General features: G+C 33.9%; 1 protein-coding gene across 1 annotated transcript in view; it reads left to right on the forward strand.

Annotated features, from left to right (window-relative positions):
* Nucleotides 1-631: 631 nt before the first annotated feature.
* LOC113108267 (ceramide synthase 6-like) overlaps nucleotides 632-26,876 on the forward strand; it is a 38,990-nt gene continuing 12,745 nt past the window's right edge. Inside the window, exons 1-7 of the mRNA XM_026271195.1 lie at nucleotides 632-976; nucleotides 4,846-4,951; nucleotides 10,535-10,665; nucleotides 19,136-19,193; nucleotides 21,313-21,363; nucleotides 22,704-22,796; nucleotides 26,138-26,266. Coding sequence (XP_026126980.1) covers nucleotides 807-976; nucleotides 4,846-4,951; nucleotides 10,535-10,665; nucleotides 19,136-19,193; nucleotides 21,313-21,363; nucleotides 22,704-22,796; nucleotides 26,138-26,266 — 738 coding nt within the window. The 5' untranslated portion in view covers nucleotides 632-806. The remainder of the gene's footprint in view (nucleotides 977-4,845; nucleotides 4,952-10,534; nucleotides 10,666-19,135; nucleotides 19,194-21,312; nucleotides 21,364-22,703; nucleotides 22,797-26,137; nucleotides 26,267-26,876) is intronic.

A 26,876-nucleotide genomic window follows, 5' to 3' on the forward strand; every position in this document is an offset into this window, starting at 1 on the left:
TTTATAAATTACACTAAAATAATACTAGTTCTTAAGCATTTGGATTTGAGGCACATACTTTCATATTTTTATTGTTTTTGTTTTTTTGTCGTGGGTAATATGATATATATATATATATATATATATATATATATATATATATATATATATATATATATATATATATATATATATATATATATATATATATATATATATATATATATATATATATATATATATATATATAGTGCTCTATTTGCCAACTAGTTTTGTATTAAGAATTATTCTTTAGTACTTCTTAAGATAAACTCAGGATCAACTAAGCTAAGTTTACTCAATTGTGCTAGAGTATCAACTAAAATGCGCTTTTAACATACTATCTCTGGATTTTAAAAATGCATTTAGTTACCAGTTGTAGTACACTTGAACCCATCTTTTATACACCAGTACACTGGGGTTACTAAATACGTTTATAAAAATACAGAAATAGTATGTTGAAAGTGAATTTTAGTTCATATTTGAAAATGAAATGAGTATATAACGTCAAGAGGAATATAATTACTCTCCCGAACTGTTTCTTTAAGAGACGCTTTTATGATTGACAAGCGCACGGACCAATCAGCGTCGCGGAGGAGGAGCGCGTCGGCAGCGTTCTACTTCCCTAAATCGGAGAGGGCGGAGCCTCGCAACACAGACGGGGCGGTGCGAAACCCGCTTCCATCATCATCAGCAACATCACACTGGAGCTGCAGAGATCCGCCGTGTAAGAGCGTCGCAAGCCGCGTCGGCCATTGACTGCACATCAGACTTCAGATCCGCTGGAGATGGCAGGGATCCTGGCGTGGTTCTGGAACGAGAGGTTCTGGCTCCCGCACAACGTCACCTGGGCTGACCTGAAAAACACAGACGAGTCCACCTTTCCACAAGCCGAGGATCTGTACCTGGCGTGTCCTTTAGCATTCTGCATGTTCATGATCCGGCTGGTCTTTGAGAGGTACGTCCAGTGTCACATCTTCATCCCCATCATCTTCTTCTTCGTCATCGTCATGACTGCTGAAGATGTTGCGCTCAGAGCTCATCCTCAGCTGATGATGCTGATGCTGCTGATGATGATGGGACAGGTTTATGCTCCTTCACATATTGTCACTGAATCTTTGTATGAATTAGGACAGGGACAATGACAGGAACCCAGTGTGGCCCATCTTCTGGAGTAATAATACTGATGATGAAAGTAGGTCAGTGCTGCTCTTTGTTGTGCAGATCATTCTTAGGTGTGCCATCTATTTCTGGTTTTGTGAGCGGAGTGTTTTTAAACCAAATCTGAAGTTTGAGAATCTCCACTGACTCCCAGCACAGGGGCATGTTGTCACGCTGCTGTATGTATGGGGTAAGTTGTCACAAAGGGTGTCATTTTTACCACAAACAGTAAATCAATTACTCCATGAAGCGCACAGTTGAGTTAAATATGTTTCCTATTGTGCATGTAAGTGCATTAACCCTATGAAGACTGTGCTAGAAACCTGTCCAAGGTGACTGGCGATATGCTTGTATTAATCTGAATTTTTGGGTCATCTTATTTAAAATATTTACAAACATTTAAAAGATGACCTACATTTTTAAGAGTCTCTTGACCTAGATTTTGTTTTTCATCACACTGCTGAATTCCTGAATATACTGATTATATCTATACTCAAATAATTCAATAGCTGTGGAGCATGTTAACATCTTTTTTCAGTCATACCTACTATGACGTATAATGACAATAATAATAATATTTTCTTTATATTTAAAAAACATATTTAATATATTAAAAAGTATTTTATACTCACCATGGCTGCATTTATTTATTCTAAAATATGCAAAATAGTAATACTGTGAAAAAAAAAAAAAAAAAAAAAAAAAAATATATATATATATATATATATATATATATATATATATATATATATATATATATATATATATATATATATATATATATATATATTAGGAAATAATGCACATTTTTAATGATTCTTTGATGAATAGAAAGTTCCTAAGAACAGGATTTATCTTAAATACAAATATTTGAAATATTAAAATAAAATGTTACTATAATATTAATATATCAATATTATATTATTTTTTATATTACAAACATAATTACTGTCAGTTTAGTCATTGTAATACAGCCTTGCTGAATAAATTTATTAATTTCTGTAAAAAAATACAAATAAATATAAATTAGGTGATATTTAATCTCATATAAATGGAAAATATATTATTTGAGATTTTAACATAATTTCAATTTTAAGCAAGTGCTGTTAGCAGCTAGTAACAACAACAAAAATAATAATAATAATAATAATGAAAAAAACACCATAGAATATACAAAATAAAACTTGTAATTCTTATTTATATGCATAAATATGTTTATATGAAATATTGGATGCATTATTTTTGCACCTGATGTTGTCGAAACATAATAAGTGATTGACTGGATAAAAGTGAGAAAAAATGGAAGTGGGAGGAATAGATAGATAGATAGATAGATAGATAGATAGATAGATAGATAGATAGATAGATAGATAGATAGATAGATAGATAGATAGATAGATAGATAGATAGATAGATAGATAGATAGATTTTTTTTATTCCCAGTGTTAGGTTTGCATCCAATGTACCAAAGCACTGCTAGAGAAACAAGATTTTGTGTGCATTTAGATTTTTTTTGTAAAGTTATTGACACATTGCCTGTTCCCATGTGATTACTAGTCACATGCTTGAGATTAGATGATAAAACCAGTCAGTGTGTGCTTGATATCAACAGTAAATCATGCTTTCCACTGAGCTATGAAACGGACATTAATTAGTTTTGCGCTATTATGAGTTTTGACATCTGAAAATGTGGTGGCTCTCAGTGTCACAAAAGCAGCAGTTTTGACATCTTCCCTGCGGGACGACGCAGTGTCGGGTTTGTGTTTATGTGTGCCACAGACCATCTGCTCAGGTGAAATATACTGTCAGGGTTTCCTCTGGGACTGTGTTGGAAGACGGATCTTCTAAAACTTATTTTGTTGTCAGAGTTAGTGTATAAGTTTAAACCCGTGCGTCCAGTCAGTTTTGGACCGGCTGAAACCTTTGGATATGAGTTAACGTTAAACAAACCATTGCAAATAATAAAAAGCCATCAGTGTTCAACTGAAACGTTGTGATACAGGCTCTCGTGGTCTTCAGTGTGGCATCACTTGACTTCCTCTGTGGAAAGAGGTCACACTATATGAACTACAAACATCCTCTTCCATCCTCCTGCGTTGCACAAGCGCTGGACATTTTTATGATGAGGAACAGCCCATTTATGGCATTTCAGCCCCACAAAAGCAAACAGTGCGCAGGCCGCAAATCAATTGGGTCAACCATAAGCTTATCGCAGCTCTTCAGCTTTATAGAAGAATCATTTCTAGAGCATTCTCTGCACTGGCTCTTAATTGGATGACATTATTAATTAAGTGGCAAAAGCTCTGTCACCTCCATTTCCATCCTTGTGACATCTTTCTTTCCCGGACTTGCAAGGCCAGTTCCTCTCTGAGCTTCGAGGTGTATTTTTGTTTACCAAGACTGCATTTATTTGATTTCAAAATACAGTTAAAAACAATAACATTGTGAAATATTATTACAAAAAATAACTATTTTCTATTTGGAAACATTCAGATGTAAATGATTTGTGTGATGTAAAGCTGAATTTACAGCATGTCACATGACCCTTCAAAAATCATATTAATACGCTGATTATTGTTATGCTGGTTATTGAAAAACATTGTTTTATATATAGTTAATATATTAAATAGAAAAGTTGATAAAATAGAAAGGTCAAAATAACAATTTATTTGAATTACACAAATATATGTGTGTGTGTGTGTGTGTGTGTGTGTGTGTGTGTGTGTGTGTGTGTGTGTGTGTGTGTGTGTATATATATATATATATATATATATATATATATATATATATATATATATACATACATACACACACACAGTAAATATTTTTAGCCATTTCTGTTTTGAAGCACCTGTTAAAAAAAAATTCCTTGTACAGATGTATTTATATAAAAGTGTATATCAGATATTTAGAAATATGCTCTGATCAAGCAACTTTCAACTTTATTAATTCTAGCCAATTTACACAACACAACTGGAAAATGTAGAAAATGAACAGGATGTAAATAAGGAGTTAAAGTTAGCCACTAGATTGAGTTTGCTTACATGTAGATGTCATTGTTTGTCTTTGATGTCAGTCTTTATAACATCATAAGGATTTGTGAAATTTGATCAAACAGGATGGAATGTTTTAAAAAGACCCAAACATAAAAAGTGTTGTTTTTTCTTTTTTAGGTTAAATAAAGTGAAATAATCAGTTTATGTCATCGCTATTGTGATAAACGAAATATGACTTCCTTAAGCAATGAGTTTTATATTTAGATTAAGACGAGGTTATGAAAATGTACTGCATAATAGCAGTGACCCATGAAATGTTTCTTCTGGTCTCATTATCAGATCGACAAGATCGAGTCACATTAGCATAACAAAACCGACTGTGATGCAGTCGCGCTGATCAGCGGCTGTTTATTTCCTAATACACCGATGTTTATCAGACGTTCACAGGAGCAGCCAGTGAGCTGCAGGAAGTCCAGACGCTTACAGCTGGTCTGCGCGGTTTAACACGCCGTCTCTGAAGATTTGGCAAGTGATTGCACACAGGAGGATTTTTTTTTTTAGCCGCCCGCTGTGGTTTTGCAGCCTGTCAGACCTTCAGAATTAAGTTAGCAGACACTGATATTACAAGATATAAATCTAATGAGGCGTTCTTTCTTATTGCTTGTTGTAGGTTTATTGCGAGGCCATGTGCACTCGGTCTGAAAATCCAGGCCAACGGGCCGCAGAAGGCTCAGCCCAACGCCATTCTGGAGAAGGTCTTCACTGCCATCACCAAGGTAAAGACCATGTTTCACCACAACACCGTTTTGAGCGGTTTACTGCTATTATAAATGGCAGGAACAGCAGTTTGATAAAATAGGGCTATCACAAGAATTCAGGAAGCCAGTTTCAGTAGGACAGCAGCAACTAATGTGCTGAATAGATATGTGCACAGCTGAATATTAGTATTTCTCAGTTAAATTACTGGTGTTTTTACTGCATTATTATTTTTATTAACCGTGTGCATCAAAACAACAGTTACATGTCTTTAGAGGAAAAAACATGCATCAGAAATGGTCATAAAAATATCGGCTCCCAGTTTTTTAATAATATGAGTTATGTTCATAACTACAATTTATTTAATTTTTTTTAATTCAGGATTTTAACCCTTTAAATGCTAGTTTGTTTACATAATGCCATGGCTGTTTATGAAAAAAAAATTACTTATACTAAATGCTAAGCAGATTTATTATATATATATATATATTAGGGGTGTAAGGATACGCGTATTCGTATTGAACCGTTCGGTACGACGCTTTCGGTTCGGTACGCGGTACGCATTATGTATACCGAACGGTTCGTTGGAGTAATTAATTATATTTGGAAAAAAAAAAAAAAAAGAGAGAGAAAGAAATATAATGATATGCGTTCAACAAGGTAGCCCAATAACCCAAACAACGTAACAGGCAACGCCCCTGACACTCCCGAAGAAGAAAAAAACACCATCTTATATGTTTATGTTAGGCTACTCAGCAGGCGCTCGCTCACTCAGTACACGCTGAAGGCTCGTTGCAAAATAGCCAATGCGTTTAACAGACTAGAAATGAGAAGATCCCCCAATAACCAACAGGTCTGGTGTTTGGGTGCACTTTGGATTCCCTTTAAGCTATAATGGTGATGGCAAGAGAGTGGTGGATAAAAAAACAACGGTATGTCGCATCTGCAACATGACAGGGTACACCAGCGGGAATAAAAAAAAAAAAAAAAACACCAGCGGGAATATCTGGGATATATGCGTCAGTACTATCTGGGAAAAGACGAAAAAAAGGAGAAACATGCACGCAGCAAACTATCCCTGCAGCATTTAGACACTATAGCTTACAGGGAATCCAACCCAAACACCAGACCTGTTGGTTATTTTAGGATCTTATATTTCTGGTCTGTTAAATGCATTAGACATTTTGCAACGAGCCTTCAGCGCGTGCTGAGTGAGCGAGCGCCTTAGGGGCCGTTCACATATCGTGCCTAAAAACGCATGGAAAACGCTAAGCGCGTCTTTCTCCTCCTTTCCAAAGCGCTCGGGCAGAAGCGCTCATGAGGCGTCTGTCTTTGCTAAGCAACAATGACGTGCTCTCTCCATGAGACGCGGAAATTTCAGCGAAGGATAAATGGATTTGCAGCTCTAAAAATCGCTTGCAGTAGCTCTGCTACTGAATTTATTTCAAAATTGCAATCCATATACAACTATGATCAGCTGTTCCTTCATCTTGGCTGAGCTCTCAACGTTGTTACGGGAAAGGATGAAGCTGATTGGTTAGTTCTTGTCACATGACCCGCGGTGCGCTTGCGGCATTCTGAAAAGTTGAGATGTTTTTACATTTTGCTGTATCTAAAACGTATCGAACCGAACCGAACCGTGACATCAGTGTATCGTATCGAACCGAACCGTGAATTTTGTGAACCGTTACACCCCTAATATATATATATATATATATATATATATATATATATATATATATATATATATATATATAAGAAACAAACTTAATTTTGCATAATTTTTTGTGCAGTGTCAGAATAATAATAATAAAAAAAAATCCATTCACACACAAATATCTCCATACCATCACACCTAAATTATATAATTTCAATTTGCCTTTTTTCAGCAGAAACAGAAAAAAACAATAATTAGCTCCATAGGCCAGGCCTTAGAAAATGGTGCCATCGGGTGGAAAATAGTACTGTTAAGTGTTAAAAGTAGTATACATTTTAACTTATAAATATTAAAAACAGCAGATAAACATGTAATTAATGTAAAAAAAAAATATAATGTGTTAGTACTGGCCTGTGAATCACATTTTCCTTCCGGTTTAGATTGAAATGTTTTATTGAGCTACCAAAGTTATCCAGCCGAGAGAAGCGAGTGTTTTATCTTGTCAATATTGTCGTTTCATTTATATTAATGGCATATTAGACAGTGGCAGGTCTTTTAGGCTGCATTTACGAGGCATAATGATCTGATATGTTGACACTAGTCCATTTTTTATCCTGCCTGTTTAAGTTTTATTTAAAGGGACAGTTCACCCAAAAAATAAAACCTGTCTTTAGCTCACCCTCGTGATGTTGGTTTTAGTGTTTAACAGAAGAAACAAAGTAATTCAGGTTAAGAACAACAGTAAACTATGACTTCAAGACGGACAGGCTGTGTTTGTGCATTAATACTGTACCTCACCTACTGTAGGTGAAATGATGCTCACATGAAACAGACGAGGACGATAACATAGAGATCCCAGGTGAAGTTTCATTTACAACAGCGATGATCCAACAACATGAACTGTGAAATAAATCCAAGACCTGAAACAAAACATAAACTATGAGCTTGACTTTAAACAGTAACATTGAACTGCACACTGTACATACTTCAATACACAACAGAGTAGCATGGCAAACATGAGGTCTTAAATAAAAGACTATGGATTAATCAAAAGACATAAACAACTAATGAGAAAATAGCAATTCTAAACAGGAAAAATGCAGTTATGCCCTAAAATTCAAGACATTGTGAAAAAAAATTCCACTGTATGTATTTTTGTCCCATATTTATATCATACGATGTCACACATGAGCAGGGTGAGCAATATCACACTGATTTTGTCCTGAATATAACGAGTTTAAATATGATTTTATACAACAGTTCAGTAAATAAGAAGTTGGTGTTGTGTTATATTTCAAAAACAATATTGCGTGTTTTCTCTCTGTTTTTCAGAAAACATAATTCCTTTAAAGCCATAGCATCTCCGAGCAACACATCAGTGTTTAGTTTCTGAATGAATCTGTGTTTTGAACCAATCTTGTGAACTAATGATTCAATGACCCATTCATTTAGAGAGCCATTTACATCATTCCTGAATGAATCAGCCGTCTGAAAGAATCATAAAGGCTATCAATAATAATAATAATATAAAAATTCAGACCTTTCTTTTGTGGAACATAAAAGAAAGTAATAAAAAGACTGTTGGTAACAAAGCTGTTTTAGTTACCAATGACTTTCATTGCATGAAAAAAAATGCAATGTTTCTGAAATTATCTATTTTTAGTTTATGTCAGGATGTTGTAGCATAAATGTTTATGTGTAGCCTAATACATTTTATGTTGCATTAAAAAAATATTCGTTTCTATAGGTACAATTTGTAATGTCTGCTTCTCTTTAACACAAAAATAGCTTTGAATAATTAAAAATTAATAAATAAATCATATAAATAGTTTAAAATGATGTAGTTAATTAGATAAAAAATAAATTGACGGACAGCGCTAATAATTATATATATATATATATATATATATATATATATATATATATATATATATATATATATATATATATATATATATATATATATATATATATTCAGTACAGACCAAATGTTTGGAAACATTACTATTTTTTATGTTTTTGAAAGAAGTTTCTTCTGCTCATCAAGCCTGCATTTATTTGATCAAAAATACAGAATAAATTGTAATATTGTGAAATATTATTACACCTTAAAATGATTGTTTTTACATTTATTATACTTTAAATTATCATTTATTTCTGTGATGCAAAGCTGAATTTTTAAGATCATTATCACATGATCAGCCATTTATCTAAAGCATTGTTTAATAATGCAGTAAGATGATTAAAACCTGCAGAGAGTGTGAATCAGAATCAAACTGAAGCGCTCATCACAGTCACTGAAGCGAGAGAGGCCTCGATTACTATTCCTGCATTCACTGTGGTGCTGCGACTTTATCACTTGCTCTGAGTTGAATCAGTGTGTAATGCGAGTTCATTTATCTTGAATCAAATGTCAGTGCTCTTACTGATGTTCATTTGGGACCGAGGCCGGCAGAGTGAACTTCTGATCTAAAGCAGAGCAAAGGTTGTCATGTAAGAGAAGAAGAAGAAGAAGCCCTTGTCTTGATGGTGAGGGCAGTGTGGAGTGACTGTACAGCTGATCGCGGTCTCAGAGCGATAGCGAGGCTCTTTGACGTGTGTGCCTTTATCACAGCTCATGTGCACTGACACATCCGCACTATTTTTAGCCACAACAGAACTAAGTTTCCTTGACAAATGTTCAGATTCTCAAACACAGGAGACCCAGACAGACTTTAAGAAAAGACCATTCCTGCCTGAAACGGAGCTACGCAGAGAGACAGAGAGACCTCCGGGAGAGGCATGTTAGCAGATCCATCCGTCTAATTGAACTGATTGAGTTTGGATGAAATCCATTCGTGATAGACATCAGTTTTGGGGCTGTTATTTTTGGTATAAAAACAGTAGATGTTCATTGATGTTAAAATCATTTTATATTCTGACCATTTCTTCAAAAAATAAACTATTTATGGCCATAGGAGACCTAAAGGGATTTATTTTGCATCAATGACCATATATTACCCATCGTAAAGAATAAATAAGCTTTCCATTGATGTATGTTTTGTTAGGATCAGACAATATTTGGCCGAGATACAACTATTTGAAAATCTGGAATCTGAGAGTGCAAAAAAAAAAAAAATAAATAACTGAGAAAATCGCTTTTAAAGTTGTCCAAATGAAGCTCTTAGCAATGCATATTACTAATCAAAAATTAAGTTTTGATATATTAACGGTAGGAAGTTTACAAAACACACACACACACACACACACACACACACACACACATAATGTTTATAATTTTTTAAAAGTGTACATGCACACTTTAAGACGTAAAGAAGGTACAAGGGAGTACCTTTTGAAAAGATTCCGACCCAGTGAAAGCTGTTGTACCTTTTTCTCTTAGAATCTTGGATAATAATTGAACTATTACACTCGCAATTGACGTCATACTAATAGTGTCTAATCATCAGCCATTTATACAGATCCATAAATGTTAAAACAGTTTTTGGCTGTCCTAACACACTGAATAAACGCGTCTGTGAACTGAATGAGCGCATAGCCTCTTTTGTTCAGGCATTGATGGTCAGCAGATCCTCGTTTGTCAATGACGTGCTCCGTTCGTTCTGTTTGCGTTTTCTTCAGTGCCTTTCTGAATCATTCAGACAAGTTCAAAGGGGTTCAGTGAGCTCGAAAAATCAATGAAACGTCCCTAGAAAGGAAGGATTCATGAATTAGCACAAGGAAGTGACTGAGAATGCTTGAAAGATTTGTTCAGTCACAATGGAAACCCCAGTACTGCAGATATTACAGCATGCTATAATTACACTCGTATGTGCAGATGGCTTTTTAAAGACAACTGTTTTAAATGTGCACCCAGCGAATGTTTCAAGCTGTTAAATCCACAGTGATGTGGTTTGTTTGTGGCAGATCTCTGCAGTGACACGCTTCTGTCTGCTGTGTTTTACAGCACCCCGATGAGAAGAGGTTAGAGGGTCTGTCCAAGCAGCTGGACTGGGACGTGAGGACCATCCAACGCTGGTTCAGACATCGACGCAACCAGGAGAAGCCGAGCACACTGGCGCGCTTCTGCGAGAGCATGTGAGAATCAGCTCTGTTGTTTCTGTTTTTTGTGCTGCAGGATGGCTATTTCAGTGATATCTGTCATGTAGTTAATGTTACTTTCATAATATGATGCGTTTCTGTGTGAAACAGGATATTCATTAAGAAAAGGTGTAGGATGGGACTTGATTGTATCCATCAGGAATTGATTGGATGCTGAAAAGTGGACGTTACTTATTAAAATGAACCATGTGGTTGAAAAGTGGGGAAAGTCATTTGAGAGGGAGAACAAGATATTATATTTTGGTCAAGTGCTATGACATTTTTTTCCCTTTGGAATAATGTGCACTGATGAATCGTTCACAATAAGGAACATTTATTAAGTAGTTCTTCTCAGTTCTTCTCAAAATAATTTTCAAAGTCTCTTAAGCTCACCGAAACTGCATTTGTTTGATTTAAACTACAGTAAAAACAGGAAAATTGAGAAATATTTTTACAATTTAAAATAACTGTTTTCTATAACAATATATATTTTTTATGTAATTTATTTATGTGATGCAAAGCTGTATTTTCAGCATCATTACTCCAGTCTTCAGTGTCACATGACCCTTCAGAAATCATGATAATATTCTGATTTGCTGATACACTTAATATGTCCGTGGATTCTTTATAGAATGATTAGAAAGTTCAGAAAACAGCATTTATTTTAAATAAAATTGTTTTATGTATTTAATAACAAATATCCGTACTGTAACTTTTGATTGCTGAATAAAAGTATTCATTTCTTTAAAAATAATACTGAACATTAAACTTTTGACTAATAATTCAGTCCATTCCCTGTGGGTTTCTGGCCGAGGGATGCGTGTCTGCACTAGATACAGTGTAGGTGTCACCTGTGTGTGTTATTATGTACCAGTGTCCACTAGTTAGGCGGCATGAGGGCAAGCAGGCCACAGTCTGTTCCTGTTTGTCTTTCTTTACCTCTCAGTTTTCTCTCTTATCTCTCCATGTTGTTGCCTGTCTTTGCTCATCCTGTCCACAGCATCTCTATCTTTATCATCCTTTATCTCCCATTACTTCAGCATGGTAACAGTGAGTAATACAGAAGCTGATGTTCCTGAGCTGCATCATGTCACTCGGCTGAACCCTCATCAGCAGCTCGCCGTTGCTTTTTTCGCTGTAAATCAGCAACTTCTCACCGTTTTGCTCAGCTTTTGTGTCTTCGGCGGTGGGATTGGTTCTGTTGGTGTGTGTCTGAAAGCCCCGGAGGTTGTAGAGATCTTCTGATCAGTGTGTCATTAACTTCAGAGGAAGCCACAGTCTTCAGAGATCACAGAGCACGCTCACGTTTGAGTGGAGCCTGATGAGAATCACCAAATGATGCCTTTCTCTCAGAGAATAAAAGACAGACTCTGATTTAAGATGAAGACACTTTGGAGAACGTCCTGTGGCCGGTGAAAACTAACTGTGCAGTGTTAGCCTAAGGCTGCACGATTTGGGGAAAACATAGGATTGTGATATTTTACTTTATAAATTATACGATTTTTGTGATAAAATGTATTTAAAAATAACCAAAAATAAAATAAATGTAATATTTTTTATGTGATTTATGTTGTTTATGTTTAAATTCCAGGTTTTCCAAAGGGCTGCACAATTTAGCAGAAAAAAAGTGATTATATATCAAGATGACTAAATAATAATAATATTTAATAATGATAACATTATTATTATTATTATTATTATTATTATTATTATTATTATTATTATTATTATTATTATTATTATATAGTCATCTTGATATACAATATAATTACTTTTTGCCAATTTGTTGTCGTTATTGCTATTATTATATTCCATAAATTATTATTATTATTATATGTAATATTTATTATTATTTGTATTATGATTGCAATTGCAATTAAACTTAAAAATGTTTTTACTGTGATTTAAGAAATTATAATTATTATTTATATTATAATAATGTTAATAAACATAAAAAATATATTATTAATTTATATAAATTATAATAATTATTTATACTATCATAATAGTAGTAATAATAATTATAACAACAGTAATAACTATATAAATTATAATACTTATTTATATTATAATAAAAGTAATAATAACAATAATTTATAGATAGTTTAATGCTTATTTATATAGTTATAATAGTAAAATTTAAATTTAATAATAGTAATAATAACTATTTTATTTTATGTCTTAATTTCTTCAATTTCAAAAGTTAAACCATTGAGTTAATTTTTTTTTATTTCAGTAGAAAACCAGTCTGTTGGACTTGCTGTGGACTACGTCAAACCAAGAACGTGTCATTCTTACATTGACTTAAACTCCCTTCTTTGGATGAGATTGCATCTGCAGCATGATTCTGGTCATCTCTGACATTATGCAATAACCGCGTCAGGCTTAACATCGACAAACACACAGCATCTGGCAGATTTCATACAGATCTCTGACAAAATGCTGAACTGAAACGCACAAAACTGACCACGCAATCCATTGAAACGTTCAAGTCATACAGTGTTTCTATGGAGACTAAAAATATTGCTTATTCTCTGTGGGTGTGGAATAATCCTCTCTCTCTCTGTGAGCCCTCGCAAAGTGAGAAAGACGATCAAAAAACCCTGTTGTGTAAAGTCAGTCGAGGTTACACCACTAACAAGAGTATGTGCTGTAAATGAACCAATGTTTCTTCTTCTACAAAACAAAACAAAACAAACAAAAACCAGGACAAATACAACTCAACTTTCACTGTAAAAATCTAAGCCGGAAAAAATACAACACTGACAGAATTAGGTTATGTTTAGAGTAGCATGTTGCCGTACTGTTTATAGTTCGTGCTAACATGCATTTGAGAAGACAACACGATAAAATAATAATAATTATATATATATACATATATATATATATATATATATATATATATATATATATATATATATATATATAATTTTTATTTATTTATTTTTTGACAGCATCAAAGCGATCTAACATTTGGTTATTTTTTTATTTATTTTTGTATTAGTCGTAGTAGTAGTAATAATAATAATAATTATAATTATTATTATTATTATTATTATTTGTAGTGCTGCATTAATTTATATATATATATATATATATATATATATATATATATATATATATATATATATATATATATATGACAATAATGGTAATAATTTATACATTATTTTTTATTAAATATAAATAATTTGCTGTGCTTTATGGGACTGTAGTTTATTATTAGTAATAATTATTAATATTTCTAGGGCTGCACTAATTGTATATTAATATGACTATACAATTAAAAAAAATAATATAGTAATTATAAAATAAAATAATAATAATAATATACATTTTGTAATTTGCTGTGTTTTTGGTATTGTAGTTTATTATTATTATTATTATTATTATTATTATTATTATTATATAGTCATATTGATTTATACTTAGTGCAGCCCTACTATTAATAATGATTATTATTAATATTACTACTATTATTGCTAAATAAAAATATCAAACCGAATGTTAGCTCTCCGTCAAATTAAACAATTTGAGTGTTAAATAATAATAATAATGCTAATAATGCTAATGCTAATAATAATAATAATAATAATAATAATAATAATAATAATAATAATAATAATAATAATAATATAGACAATCTTTTTCATTAAATTGTAATATGTTGGGCTTTTTGGGATTTTCGTTATATCCTCAATAAAATACACAGCCTTCTTTGCCAATTTTTCCAGATTTTTGATTCAAAGTTGTTCAGTTGGATTTTTTTAATCCGTGTGGACAACATTAATGGGAAAAATACTTAAAGGGTGCTAACGAAGTAGGTGATCGCTGCTGCTTTGCTAGTTAATAGATATTGAACTAGCTGCAGTAATTATATGAAATCTATAAATTTCACTCAAATGCTTATTTCTCTCTCTTTTTCTATCCATCCCCTCTTATGTGTAACTAACCTGTCTCCAGACAACTGCGTCGACCTCTAATGAAGTAAATAACTCCTGCTCGTTTGTTTTTACTATTGATCAAGAATAAAGCAACACATTGCAGTGTGTGAAGTTACCAGGACACCAGACAGAAACACTCCCCTCTCATTTCATTATGCCTCAATAGATTATTTTCTCGCTGCTTAACAAAGGCCTAGCTGTGCTCAAAAGCCATCATTAGCCCAACAGTATCTTTCTTTCTCTCAGCCGTTGATTATGAAGAAGCGCTCGGGAAAGGTCTCGGCTCGGTTCAATGTAAGTTAAAGGATCTGGTGTTTGCTGTCTCAGAGGCCTGTCAGACAACATCACGGATCAACTACAGAGCTGAGCATCTCTCTTTCGGAGGAGACTCGGAGAGAATAGGTGTATCTGGAAGGTCTTTCAAGGTCAGCGGCTCTGATCTGCTTTCTGTACAGCAGCTGAACGAACGCAAGACGTCCAAAGCTTCTCAAATAATGAGCTGAGAAACACACTGAAAAATGCATTGCTTTCCTCCAGTTAGGACTGAGTGCTAGAGCTTCTATAATCCTGACGTTATTTCTTTTTTTTTGAAACATCATTTCAACCAAACCAAGTAGATTCAAACTGTTTAAAGCAAGAAGTCAAATAAATAGTTCAAAATGACCAAGACTTCTTTTCTACATAGTTTTTCACTAAATTAAGAATTACATTGGACGGAATTCAATTCAGATTTTTATTGATTTATCTACTGATTATTATTTATTTGTTATTATTATTTATTATGTTATTATTATTCATTGTTATCTATATATTTTATAATCTTTTTTTTTTTTTTTTTTTACAAACCTAGTTTTGCTCAAATGTAAAGATGGAGTGTGTAAATTGCAATTGTTATATATATATAATAATGACTTGTATATATGATGATTTCAGCTACTTGCCAAGGCAACATTTCACATTTTCATTTAGTTTAACATGAAGTGCTAAAATAATAAATTACTTATCACTGCAAAAATTACTACTAACAATTAAAATAGAAAAAAAAAAGTTAATAAAAACTATAATAGCTTCGCAGTGACACTTAACAGTGGAATAGCATTTAATTTTTTACATTTTAAACCATATTTAATATTTAATGTTATTAATTCTTTGTTCCTCTTTATTAGCTTGTGTGTAGGGCTGCACGACTATGACAGAAATCATAATTGTCGATTATTCCCTTGAAATTGTAATTGCGATTTATTAATTATGATTACCACAATTTACATTGAATGGTGTCTATAGCATTGTTTGATACAACTGCATGCTGTATTTTTTATGAAAATAAACAAGCTGGAAACACTAACTGAAAAACTTTTAGTGCTTTTCTATTGAGCCTCAAATATCAACTATACATCAGATTGGTTTCTTCTTTAAGTTATAAAAAAGTAAAAAGATGAATGTATTATAATGTTATACTAAAACTACAATTAAAATAATGGGAAACAAACTTATAGATAACATGAAGATGCATCTTAAGCACACAGAATTGCATAAGCGGACTTTGACTTAAGCATCCATGATAGAAATGTGATTAATTGTGCAGCCCTACTTGAATGTTTTAAATTGGTATAGAAACATTTTTCAAAAATATATGTTGTACTGTTTCGTATTTGGTTTTTCTATCTGACAGTATCTTGAAGTATTTCAGTGGCTCTCCGTGCGTCAGACAGTCAGTGACTCTTACTGTGGGTGGTTTCCGTGTCCATCTGCACTGAAGCTCAGCCTTAAAGGAAGGAACCGCAGTTGATGTTGTTTTCATTTCTCATGGGGAGCGACCGAGGGCTCTGTCTGTGTGAAAATCAAAGCAGTAATTAAAGGCATGTATCACATGGTAAACCCCAGAGGTCAGTGGGCCTCAGCGAGCGCTGTGTGTCTGTGGAAGGTGTTTGTTTGGCTGCGAGACTCGTTTCTTTTTCCGGTTTGTTCTCGGAGGTATCGGCTGGAAACTGACCACAGGCAGAGAGATCTATAACAGGGGCACTTTAAAAAGACCACGCCAGGTTAACCCCCCTGCTTTCTGACTCTTCAATCATTCCCCTTGAATATCGCCGTTTCCCAATAAACCATTTCTGATAAATCCTTGTCTAACAATGGAGATTCGCATATAGTGATCTGAGAATCTTTCTCACTGATGATATTTCAGAAGTCATGTCATCTTTAGAGAAATAATGACGCAAGATTTGGGAATAAATCCCTCTTCTGATTTACTCTGACCAACAGCTTTGCAATTGCAATTCAGTTTGGTTCATTTAGACACTTTTACCTTGCACTCCTGTGTTATTTCTTTTCATGCATTTATGAATGATTTGTCTTACTGAAATAAGAAACGCAATACGAAAGAAAACAAATGATACGATGAAAGCGTTCTTAAAGGCAAATCCAGTTAGCCTAGAATTTCTCCATTGGCTTTTGAAGTACTGGTGAAAATAAGCTTCTTTTTTATGATACTTTTAAGTTTTGCTCATTAAGATTTGCAAATGAACACAACTCTCATGGATTCAATTCAATTAGTATATGTAAAAAGCTAAAGTTAGATCGATGTACACCACAGTTAAAAAAATATTTCCCTGAAAATTTGAGTTCAGTGTGGAAGAGCAAAACATTTTAGGTCATTTAGAAATCGCAGCCAGGACGATAAAGCAAAAGTTGCATCTGAACAAACCATAAGACTTCTAGAACAACGTCCTTTGAACAGATGAGACCGAGGAGAAGTTGTTTGTCCATAACGCACAATGCCACATAAAAACCTCATACCAAAACACCTCATACCAAAAGTCAAGCATGCTGCTGGTGAAGGGCTGATTCTGAGCTTGGTTTGTAACCTCAGGACCTGGGCACATCACAGTCATTGAGATTGAGCCAACCATGAACTCCTCTGTATCCCAAAGTCTTCTAGAGTCAAATGTGAGGACATCCGTTTGACAGCTAAAGCTTGGCAAAGATTGTGTGGTGCAGCGGCACAATGATATTGAAAATAAAAAAAATCAAGGGGTAACAATAGTCCAGTCAAAGTCCAGAGCTCATCCTGACTGAAATGCTGTGGTGAGAGCTGTGCATCATCAAATGTCCTCAAACCTCAATAAACTGGAGCAATGTTGTACAGAAGAGCGGGCTGAAATGCCTCCAGAGCGATGTCAGAGACTGATTAAGTCATACAGAAAATGATTGATTAAAGTTATTGCTACTAAAAGTGGATCTACAGGCAATTGAACCATAGGGTGTCCTAACTTTGTCACACATGGTTTTCCATTTTGGCTTAATTTTTATGTAATTGAATAATATTCATGTAACATGTTCATCTGCGGTTTTATTTGACATATTTTAAGACCTGCCAAGGACCAGCTAGTTTTTTATTATGTCCTGATACAGAAAACCATGGAGTTCAGTAGGGTGTCCTAACTTTTTTACATGATTGTATGTTTTTAAGGCTCTTCTGGAGTTCTGCAAAGGCCAGTCTAATTCAACTGAAGGTGGTTCTTGGCCCGAAAAGTTTAAGAAAGACTTCTTTCGAGCAGCCTAGCCTGACTTGCAGAAGTTGATGGATGGGGGGGGGGGGGGTTCAAAAGAATAGTGGAAAAGGTTACATGAATCAGCACTGGAAAGCCTGGTGAAAGAAGTGTGTGTGTGTGTGTGTGGTTTGTGGTGGAAAACTGGTTTGGGGTGACTCATACAGATGACATGTTGAAAAATAGAGCGACTGTTGCAGAGCATTTTAGAGCAGTGTTTCTAAACTGCTGTTGCTTCATAACCCAGATTTTGCTCTCAACATCAAGTCAACGTGAATAAAATGCACTTGAAAAAGCATTAACGTTTATTAAAGAGTCATATCATGAAGAATCACATATTTCTTAAATGTTTTAAAGTGTAGTACTTGTTTTAATATGAACTGGACTGCAAAATTAGTGGTTTACTGTCTAATGTTGAAAACAGTTGTGCTGCTTGAAATTATTGCAGATACCATGATGCATTTATTTATTTTTGTTTTGTTTCTTGAGTAAATTCAAAAGAACAGCATTCCTTTGAAATAGAAATCATTATAAATGTCCCTACTGTCACTTTTGATCAATGCACATCCATGCAGAATGAAAATATGAATAACTTTAAAGACACCTTGCTGACCCCAAGCTTAAATGTTAGTGTATGTTTGTTATTATGGAGGGAGCGGACAGAATGAGATGTTATATCAGCCCAGGCCAGTGCCCTATCTTCAGCTTCCTCTTTGTTATGAAGGATGTGCTGTGAAAAGTTTTCTCGGTAACAGCAGGACGTAAAAAACAGGACATCTTGCACATTGAATTCCTAATCAGTGTTGAAGTACTTGAGCGTGAGGAGTGAGGTTAACCTGATCGCAGGTGTTCGGGATGAAATGAGGACACAAAGCTTTTCTTGTTGATGCTTCTGCATTAAAATGATCTTTGGGTGCAATAGTAATGCAAACTGCAATGTTTCTGAATGTCCTGTTCTGTGTGTTTTCTTCACAGGTGGAGGTTCACGTTTTACCTGTACATATTTACATACGGCGTGCGCTTCCTGAAGAAGGTAAACATCTCTTTTGACTGAATAATTGAGGGTCATTGTGAAAATAAGTACATCTTTTATGATTGACAAGACGATACATCCATTATTCTGTCTTGTTGACAGGATATTCTCAAGCAGAGAAGCTTTGTTTGTTTCACAGCATTATCAAATCGATGCAGTGTCAGTTTTTTATTTATTTACTCGGTATCATGACTACAGAATGCAGCAGCGCACTGTGAGTTATTCTTCGTTTTGCCTTTCATCACCTCTTGGGGTGCAGACAAGATGAAGTTAGAGAGATGTCAGGCCTGACTTGATTTTGATTTTATTTGTTGTGTCGTACTGTGCCGAGAGAGACATCATCCATGAACTCTCTCTCCCTCTCTTCCCGTCCTCTCATAAATCTATTCATAATTCATCACTCTGTCCACAATGCAGATTATTTTCCTCCAAGTAAACATCATCTTTGACTCTTCAATGAAGCAATTAAAGATTAGTTCACACAAAAATAAAGATTCTGATCATTGTTTACTCGATGTCTTGTTGTTCCAAACTAGGGCTGGACAGTATATCGCAAACATTTACTTGAATGAAGCCTATCATCATCAATCATATGCAATTTGGTTTGCATTCATTTCTCAATTTTAAGTTGATGCAGCAATAGGCTGATAAAATTACATATAAATGTATGTTGTTTATATCTGTAAATGATATTTATGAAAAATATAAATGTATAAAACATAAAAAATATATAAAAAAAATATAAACAGAAGAATGCATAAAATAGTAGGGATTAGTAATATATATATATATATATATATATATATATATATATATATATATATATATATATAGATAGATATATATAGATAGATATATATCGATATAGATATATAGCAAGAGAGAGAGAGAGCTAGATTTAGATTAAAAAAAATATGTAAATATTTTGTACACTTTCATAAAGATTTGGAAAGCATGCAAATACAAACAAATAAATATAATTTTTGAATAAACTGTTCCTTTAAATGAATATTAAGCATCATTTTTACTCATCATTTTTATATCATTTTAATTCAAAAGCAATGTTCCAAAAAGCAATGTTCCATATTAGGGAGCACATCTCTAGGATTATTTATGAATAGACACAAGTAAAGCTGTGTGTCTTTGTAGAAACTAGGCTAAAGGTGAACTGCTTGAACTTGCATGACAGTGCACTTTACTGAATGAGTTCATTTGCCTCAGATGGGACGCGCTTCTCCTGCTGCTGTTATTAATAGGAGCGGGAGTGGAAGTGGTCTGAAAAAAACCCAGAACAGACCTACAGCTCATACAGGCTCAAGAACTGAAGAACAGAGAGACTCATCTGTTGCCTTCATCTTAATTAGGAAGAGCAGGCTTTTGAGAAACTAGTATTGGATTCTTCAGTGTCCTTGTCCTAAAAATGATTGGTCATTGTAGCACAAGCACTCTAAAGAGAAATTAAATCGTACTACCAAACTGAAGAAACCATCCAGAGTATATGTGTTTACTTGTCGTCCATTTGAATCCATGCAATGCAGAACAATTAAACTGGAGACAACCCATAACCACTACTTTTCACAACCCCGATTCATTTTCTGCACAGGCATTTGAATTTAAAGAAGCATTTGAACCCTTGAACCAAACAAACTAGCTGAATCGCAACCAAACAGCGCTAGCATTTAAAAATTCATGGGCGTTTTAAGCCATTAAAGCACTTGTTTCTACTTGTCCCAAGGAGAATTTACCATGGTTTGTCATTTAAAGAACATATAATGATGTTACGGCATCAGATGTCTCTTATTCTTGTATGTGGCCTTTGAGAACGATGCTGTGAAGTTGCTAATTAGCTAAAAGTAGCGTTGGATTGGATCATATGTCAGTATTCTCACAGTCAAATCATCACTCACAATCATCAGCTTCACAACACCAGGCTTTGATGCCAGCTAACTTTCCCACGTAATGATGCGAGGGGATTCAAATAGGATTCAAAGAGGATAATGACTGTATTTTCAGTATAGTATTTTTTTCACACTTTGATGTAGCAGAATTGAAAGAGCGTTATCTTGTCTTTAGTGGAAAGCTCTGGAGATCATTTGTGTGTCTGTGTTTGGTTTTAAAGAGCCCGTGGCTGTGGAACACACGAGAGTGCTGGTACAACTACCCTTATCAGGTACTTTATACTCTCTGACATATCAATCATAATTATCACATGGGTCATATTTATGCTTTTATTCTCTCTGAGGGTGTTTACACGACAATGTTTTACTAAGGGACAGATTTTCCTTTTTGCTCTTGAAAAGATCCCTATTTTCACAGGTCAGTGAAAATGACTGAAACGCTGTATTTTCAGGCCCGAGTATGCCGTTGTTGTATAAACAGATGGCCAAAACAAATAAAATATGTTTTCTATTTTTTGGTAGAAAAAGGTGTCGTGAAAACTCCCCCTGAGATCCAAGTGTTTTTTGAGTTTTTCATGACTATATTCCACCTCTGAGACTATTAGATGCCTTTTACAAGTCATTAACCATTTTGCATGGCAATGCATTAACAGATCATTCAATTTTTACATTTCTAATGCAACTTTTAAGGTCCTAAATTAGGGATCCCCAAACTGTGGTTCGCAGTAAGTCAGTGGGTGCATGAGTTGATGAAAAGCTAAAAATGAAATCATAAAAATATCAAATTAAAATATATATAATTTTAAAACAAAAATATGATATTTGACATTTAATTTAATTTAAAGTGTATTTAGTCATTCAAAATAAATATTGTATTTTTTTATCCGCATGTCGTGTGACCATTAACCAACATCAGAGAGGCATGAACAAACAAATGTTTTGTTAAAGTTGGAATATTAAAGATTTAATATTAAACTGTTCTCCAAAAAAAGGAAAATTTTCTGAAAATCTACTCACCCTTATGCCATCCAAGATGTATATGAGTTAAATTCTCCATCAGAATAAATGTGAAGAAATGCTCACATTGCATCACTTGCTGGAGTGAATGGGTGCCGTCAGAATGAGAGTCCAAACAGCTGATCAAAACAACACAATAATCCACAAGTGATCCACAACACTCAGGTTTGAGAAGAGAAAACCTGCACGTTTGTAAATAAAATAAAATAACTTCAAAGCTTCTGGCTAAAATACAGGTTTTTATCCATAATATTGCTTTCTTCATTGAAAAAGTCATATCGTCTGAATCAGGAGAGAAATATGAACAGATCAAGCGCAGTTCTTAACAAATTCTTCTGTGGAGTTTTTTCACAGAGGAAGTTATTATGGATTATGGAGTCATATTTTGGCCAGAAATGACAGTTTAAAGATAAAACAACTTAATGATAGATTTGTTTCTTTGCAAACTTAACTTAAACTTACAAACTGAACTAACATTTTAGGTCAGAGGAGTTCGGCTGTCAAAAAAGTTTGGGAATCCCTGCTCAAAATACTGATTAGGGCTGCTGTATGCGAGGTTTTGTGTCGCTGACTCTATTGTGTCTGACTTTTATAGCCGTTAACTGTGGATTTGCATTACTACTACATACTGGAGCTGTCCTTCTATCTGTCGCTGCTCTTCTCGCAGTTCACAGACATCAGAAGAAAGGTACGTTAACCGAGTTTACAGCCTTCTACATCTTCAGAGCATCAATATTGGGCTGCTGGCAGCCGTTACTGCACATCTGAACTTGAAAGATAGCTTTGTGGAAGGCAGTGAGTGTTGGTTAGATGCGTCTGTTGCAGTGCTTTGAGTTTCTCGTGAGAAGGATCATGCTGGGTTTATTAGCAGCGACGTGCGGCTCTCTTGTTTCTTCTGCTGTGCAGGGGCGGAAGGGTTTTCTGGTTCCTCTTAAAAGTGTGAAATCATGACCACTTATAACTGCTGCCACTTAATTTCAGCTGAGTCATAAAGTGTTTAATATTCATTGTGTTCTGATAGTCATATAAGGTTATGAAAAAATGCATATTCACAATCAGTATGCATGATGTTCATTTATATGCAAGATTGAGTTGAGTTTCTTTATGAATGCATTAATATTGCAAGTCAATGGGTGCCTGACAAATTATTCAATTTATCTGGAAATTAAACTTTTGCAGTTTAAGTTGTTGCAAATTTATTTTCAGATTTGGTCTTTTGATAACAAAGGAGCAAGTAAATGGAAAAGTGGGAATATTGTTAAGATGTTGGTCTACTACTGTTTGTATATTAAGAACACTAAAGGCATTATTAATCAAAAGGATGGGGTTTAAGTTTTTTTTTTTTTTTTTTTTTAAGCAAGGATGCATTAAATTGCTCTGAAGTGTCAGTAAAGACTTTGTTGTTACAGAATATTTGCAATTGAAATGAATGGTTTTTTTTGGGGGGGGGGGGGGGTTGATCTGCTATGCATCATAGCATTCTGAAAAAAAAATACAGTATGACAGTTTCCACAAAAATATTTCAACTTGATTCTTGGGCAAGTTATCAACATAATATAATTATTTCTAAAGGATCATGTGACACTGAAGACTGTAATGATGCTGAAATTCAGCTTTGCATCACAGAAATAAATTAGATTTTAATATAAATAAAAAGAGAAAATGGTTATTTTAAATTGTAAAACAAATTCACGATATTACTTAATTTTGCTGTATTTTTGATCAAATAAATGCATTCTTGATGGGCCCAAGACACTACTTTCAGAAACGTCTATAAAATCTCACTGATCTCAAACTTTGAATGAGTGAATAAATAAAAATGAAATATAATGAAAATAAAATAACTACCTAGAGTCAGGAACCTCTTTGTGCACATGGACCAAATCATTTTGGGAAAATGTCATACATTTGCATTTAGGATGATTTTTGGATAAACAATGAATGATAAAGTTTTTCCTAACTAGCTTCAGTCAGACATTGTATCAGGTGCACAGTCTGTGTTTATCACATCTCATTGGTCCAAACTGCTTCCTTACATAATTCATAATGCTACATTAACATATTTTATCTTCTGTTTGCCTGTTATCATACCATAACGTACATTGTTTCTGCTTTCAGGGGGGACAGAATAATTACTTGATGAAATAAACGTCTCATGCTGCGTCTGTTTGGGACACAACTTCAATCTCAAACAAATGTCATGTAAATGAATGCAAATGTAAACAACTAAAATCCCGACTGCCCTCGGCGCTCTCAAAAGCTTCATTGAGCTCCACAGGCTGTGTAATTGTCCCGTGTTGATTACGGCAGCGTGGTCTCAATGTAAAAGTGATCTCTCTGTCTCAGCCGTATTGGTTTTGGGGCGTAACGCAGGAGAAGCTCAGCCTGTGTGTTTGAACAGGTGGACGCTAGCTCTCAAAGACTCCTTGAAATCGCAGTCAGCACCTGCAGTCTGTGCTTTATAGATTTTCTTTCCTTCACAACCCTCGGTGCCAGACTCATGCTCTCAGCCGCACTCATTTCTCTGCTCACTGTTGGCATGTTTTCCTGTTTTTAGTGTTTTGAGGCAGCACTGGTTAAGGTGCTATCAAAAACACCCAAAATAAATGTTTTTATCTACAGTACATAATATGTGTGTACTGTGTATATTTATTACGTTTATATAAATACACACACATGCATGTATATATTTAAGATGTTTATATATTACATATATTTTTTATATCAATTATATTCATATAAATATATACATGTAAACAAATGTACACTATTTTAATTACTAAAATCATAAAAAATTATAATAACTGTTAAAAAAAAATATATAAAAAAACTCAAGGTTAATATGGTACTAATACAACACTGAATACCTTCCACTACTTGAAATAAAATTTTTATACATTAACTGATATGAAATATTTTTAAAAGCTTAGGTGTCCAGATTTTAATTATTAATCACTAAAACCATGCAAAAATGTAATTACTTGATTTTATATATATATATAATGTATATATATATATGTATATATACACTTTTATTTTAGCTATTTGTCAAGGCAACAAAGTACTGATAAATAAAACTTAATAAACTAATAGTGTGTGTGTGTGTGTGTGTGTGTGTGTGTGTGTGTGTGTGTGTGTGTGTGTGAGTGAGTGTGAGTGTGTGTGTGTGTGTGTGTGTAGAATATAAATATATAAAATTGACAAAAACACAAAAAACTAAAGACTATCTCTGATTAAAATGAAATCAGAAAATATAAATTCTAATAAAAATTACCTTATTATATTCATAATTTAGCTAATTTAAAATAACAAATAATAATATGTACATTTGATATATATATTTATGGGTGTGTGTTATATATAAATTATTTATTTTTATTTATTTTATTATTACTTTTACAGTTAAAAAAAATAACAAAAGTAAGAAAGAAAAACACTGCCTAAAAATCAATCTAAAAACCTTTTTTTCTTCCTTGCATGCCCTGCTGTTTCCTTCAGGAAATGCAAATCTTGTTTTTCTTTGCTCTGTCCTTTCAGTTTTCCCGTGCACGTATTGAGGATGTGCTCTGCCCACACCAGTGTGCCCCTTCTCTTCTTTGCCATGCTTCAGTTCTGTTTTTCACCCCACTGCACTTCCTCCTCATCTTCATCACCATCATCATCATCAACCAGCTTGCTGAGTCAGTGCAATCCCACGATGCCGCAGGGGAGCATGCAACACCTAGCCTCTTAACAGCATTCTTCCACAGGATTTCCTCAGTGAGAATAGACTGTGAGGACACTGAAGGCTCACTCTTTATCTCTATGATTCCTTTGAAAGCACTGTTTCATTTGATTCAGGGTTTTTGGTTGAGTGTTAAACATGCACAAATGATCAATACAACAGTCGATGATTTAATTTATTTCTGATATTGTGATAAAAATAAAAAAGTACCTAATATGATATGAGTTTCATATTTGATCCATGTATTAAAACAGGTATGATGAGGACAGGAATGTTTGTTTCACTTCCCGTGTGTCTTCCTGCAGGACTTTCTCCTGATGTTCCTGCATCACGTGGCCACCATCTCTCTGATCACCTTCTCATATGTGAATAACATGGCTCGGGTGGGAACGCTGGTCATGTGCCTGCACGATGCTGCCGACGTCCTGCTGGAGGTGACCTCCTGTTACAGAAAAAGACACTATGGATGCTATGGATTATTAGTGCACTTGTCAAAACCTACAACAACAGGAATTCATTAGTAAATGAAGATTTAAAGTTACAGATTCTGATTTTAATGTTTGAAAGTTTTTTTGGCATAATCATTTTAAAAAGCATAATTTACTTAAAATACAAATTATTTACTATTTATTTACCCGCATGTTGTTCCAAAACCAGACCACAGCTGTCTATATCCAAAAAAGTACAAATAAATACCACAGAAGTGCAATGCATATAGTCAGTATCACTCAAGTGCTATATTGCTGAAAACTGTCCACGTTCACTGATAATACTGATATTTTCCTTTCTGGGTGAGGCAAGGTTAAAACAGCAAGGCGCAACATTGGAAGTGTTATTCAAAATATAATAAATGAATAAAATATTAAATATATTTAATTAAACATTAAATAATATGTAGATGTTATAATGTAGAAATGATCTATCTATCTATCTATCTATCTATCTATCTATCTATCTATCTATCTATCTATCTATATATATATATATATATATATACCCACACACACATACATGAAGTAAATAATATATATTACTTTACTACTC

The sequence above is a fragment of the Carassius auratus genome, chromosome 9 (assembly GCF_003368295.1).
Source record: "Carassius auratus strain Wakin chromosome 9, ASM336829v1, whole genome shotgun sequence".
Taxonomy (NCBI): Eukaryota; Metazoa; Chordata; class Actinopteri; order Cypriniformes; family Cyprinidae; genus Carassius; species Carassius auratus.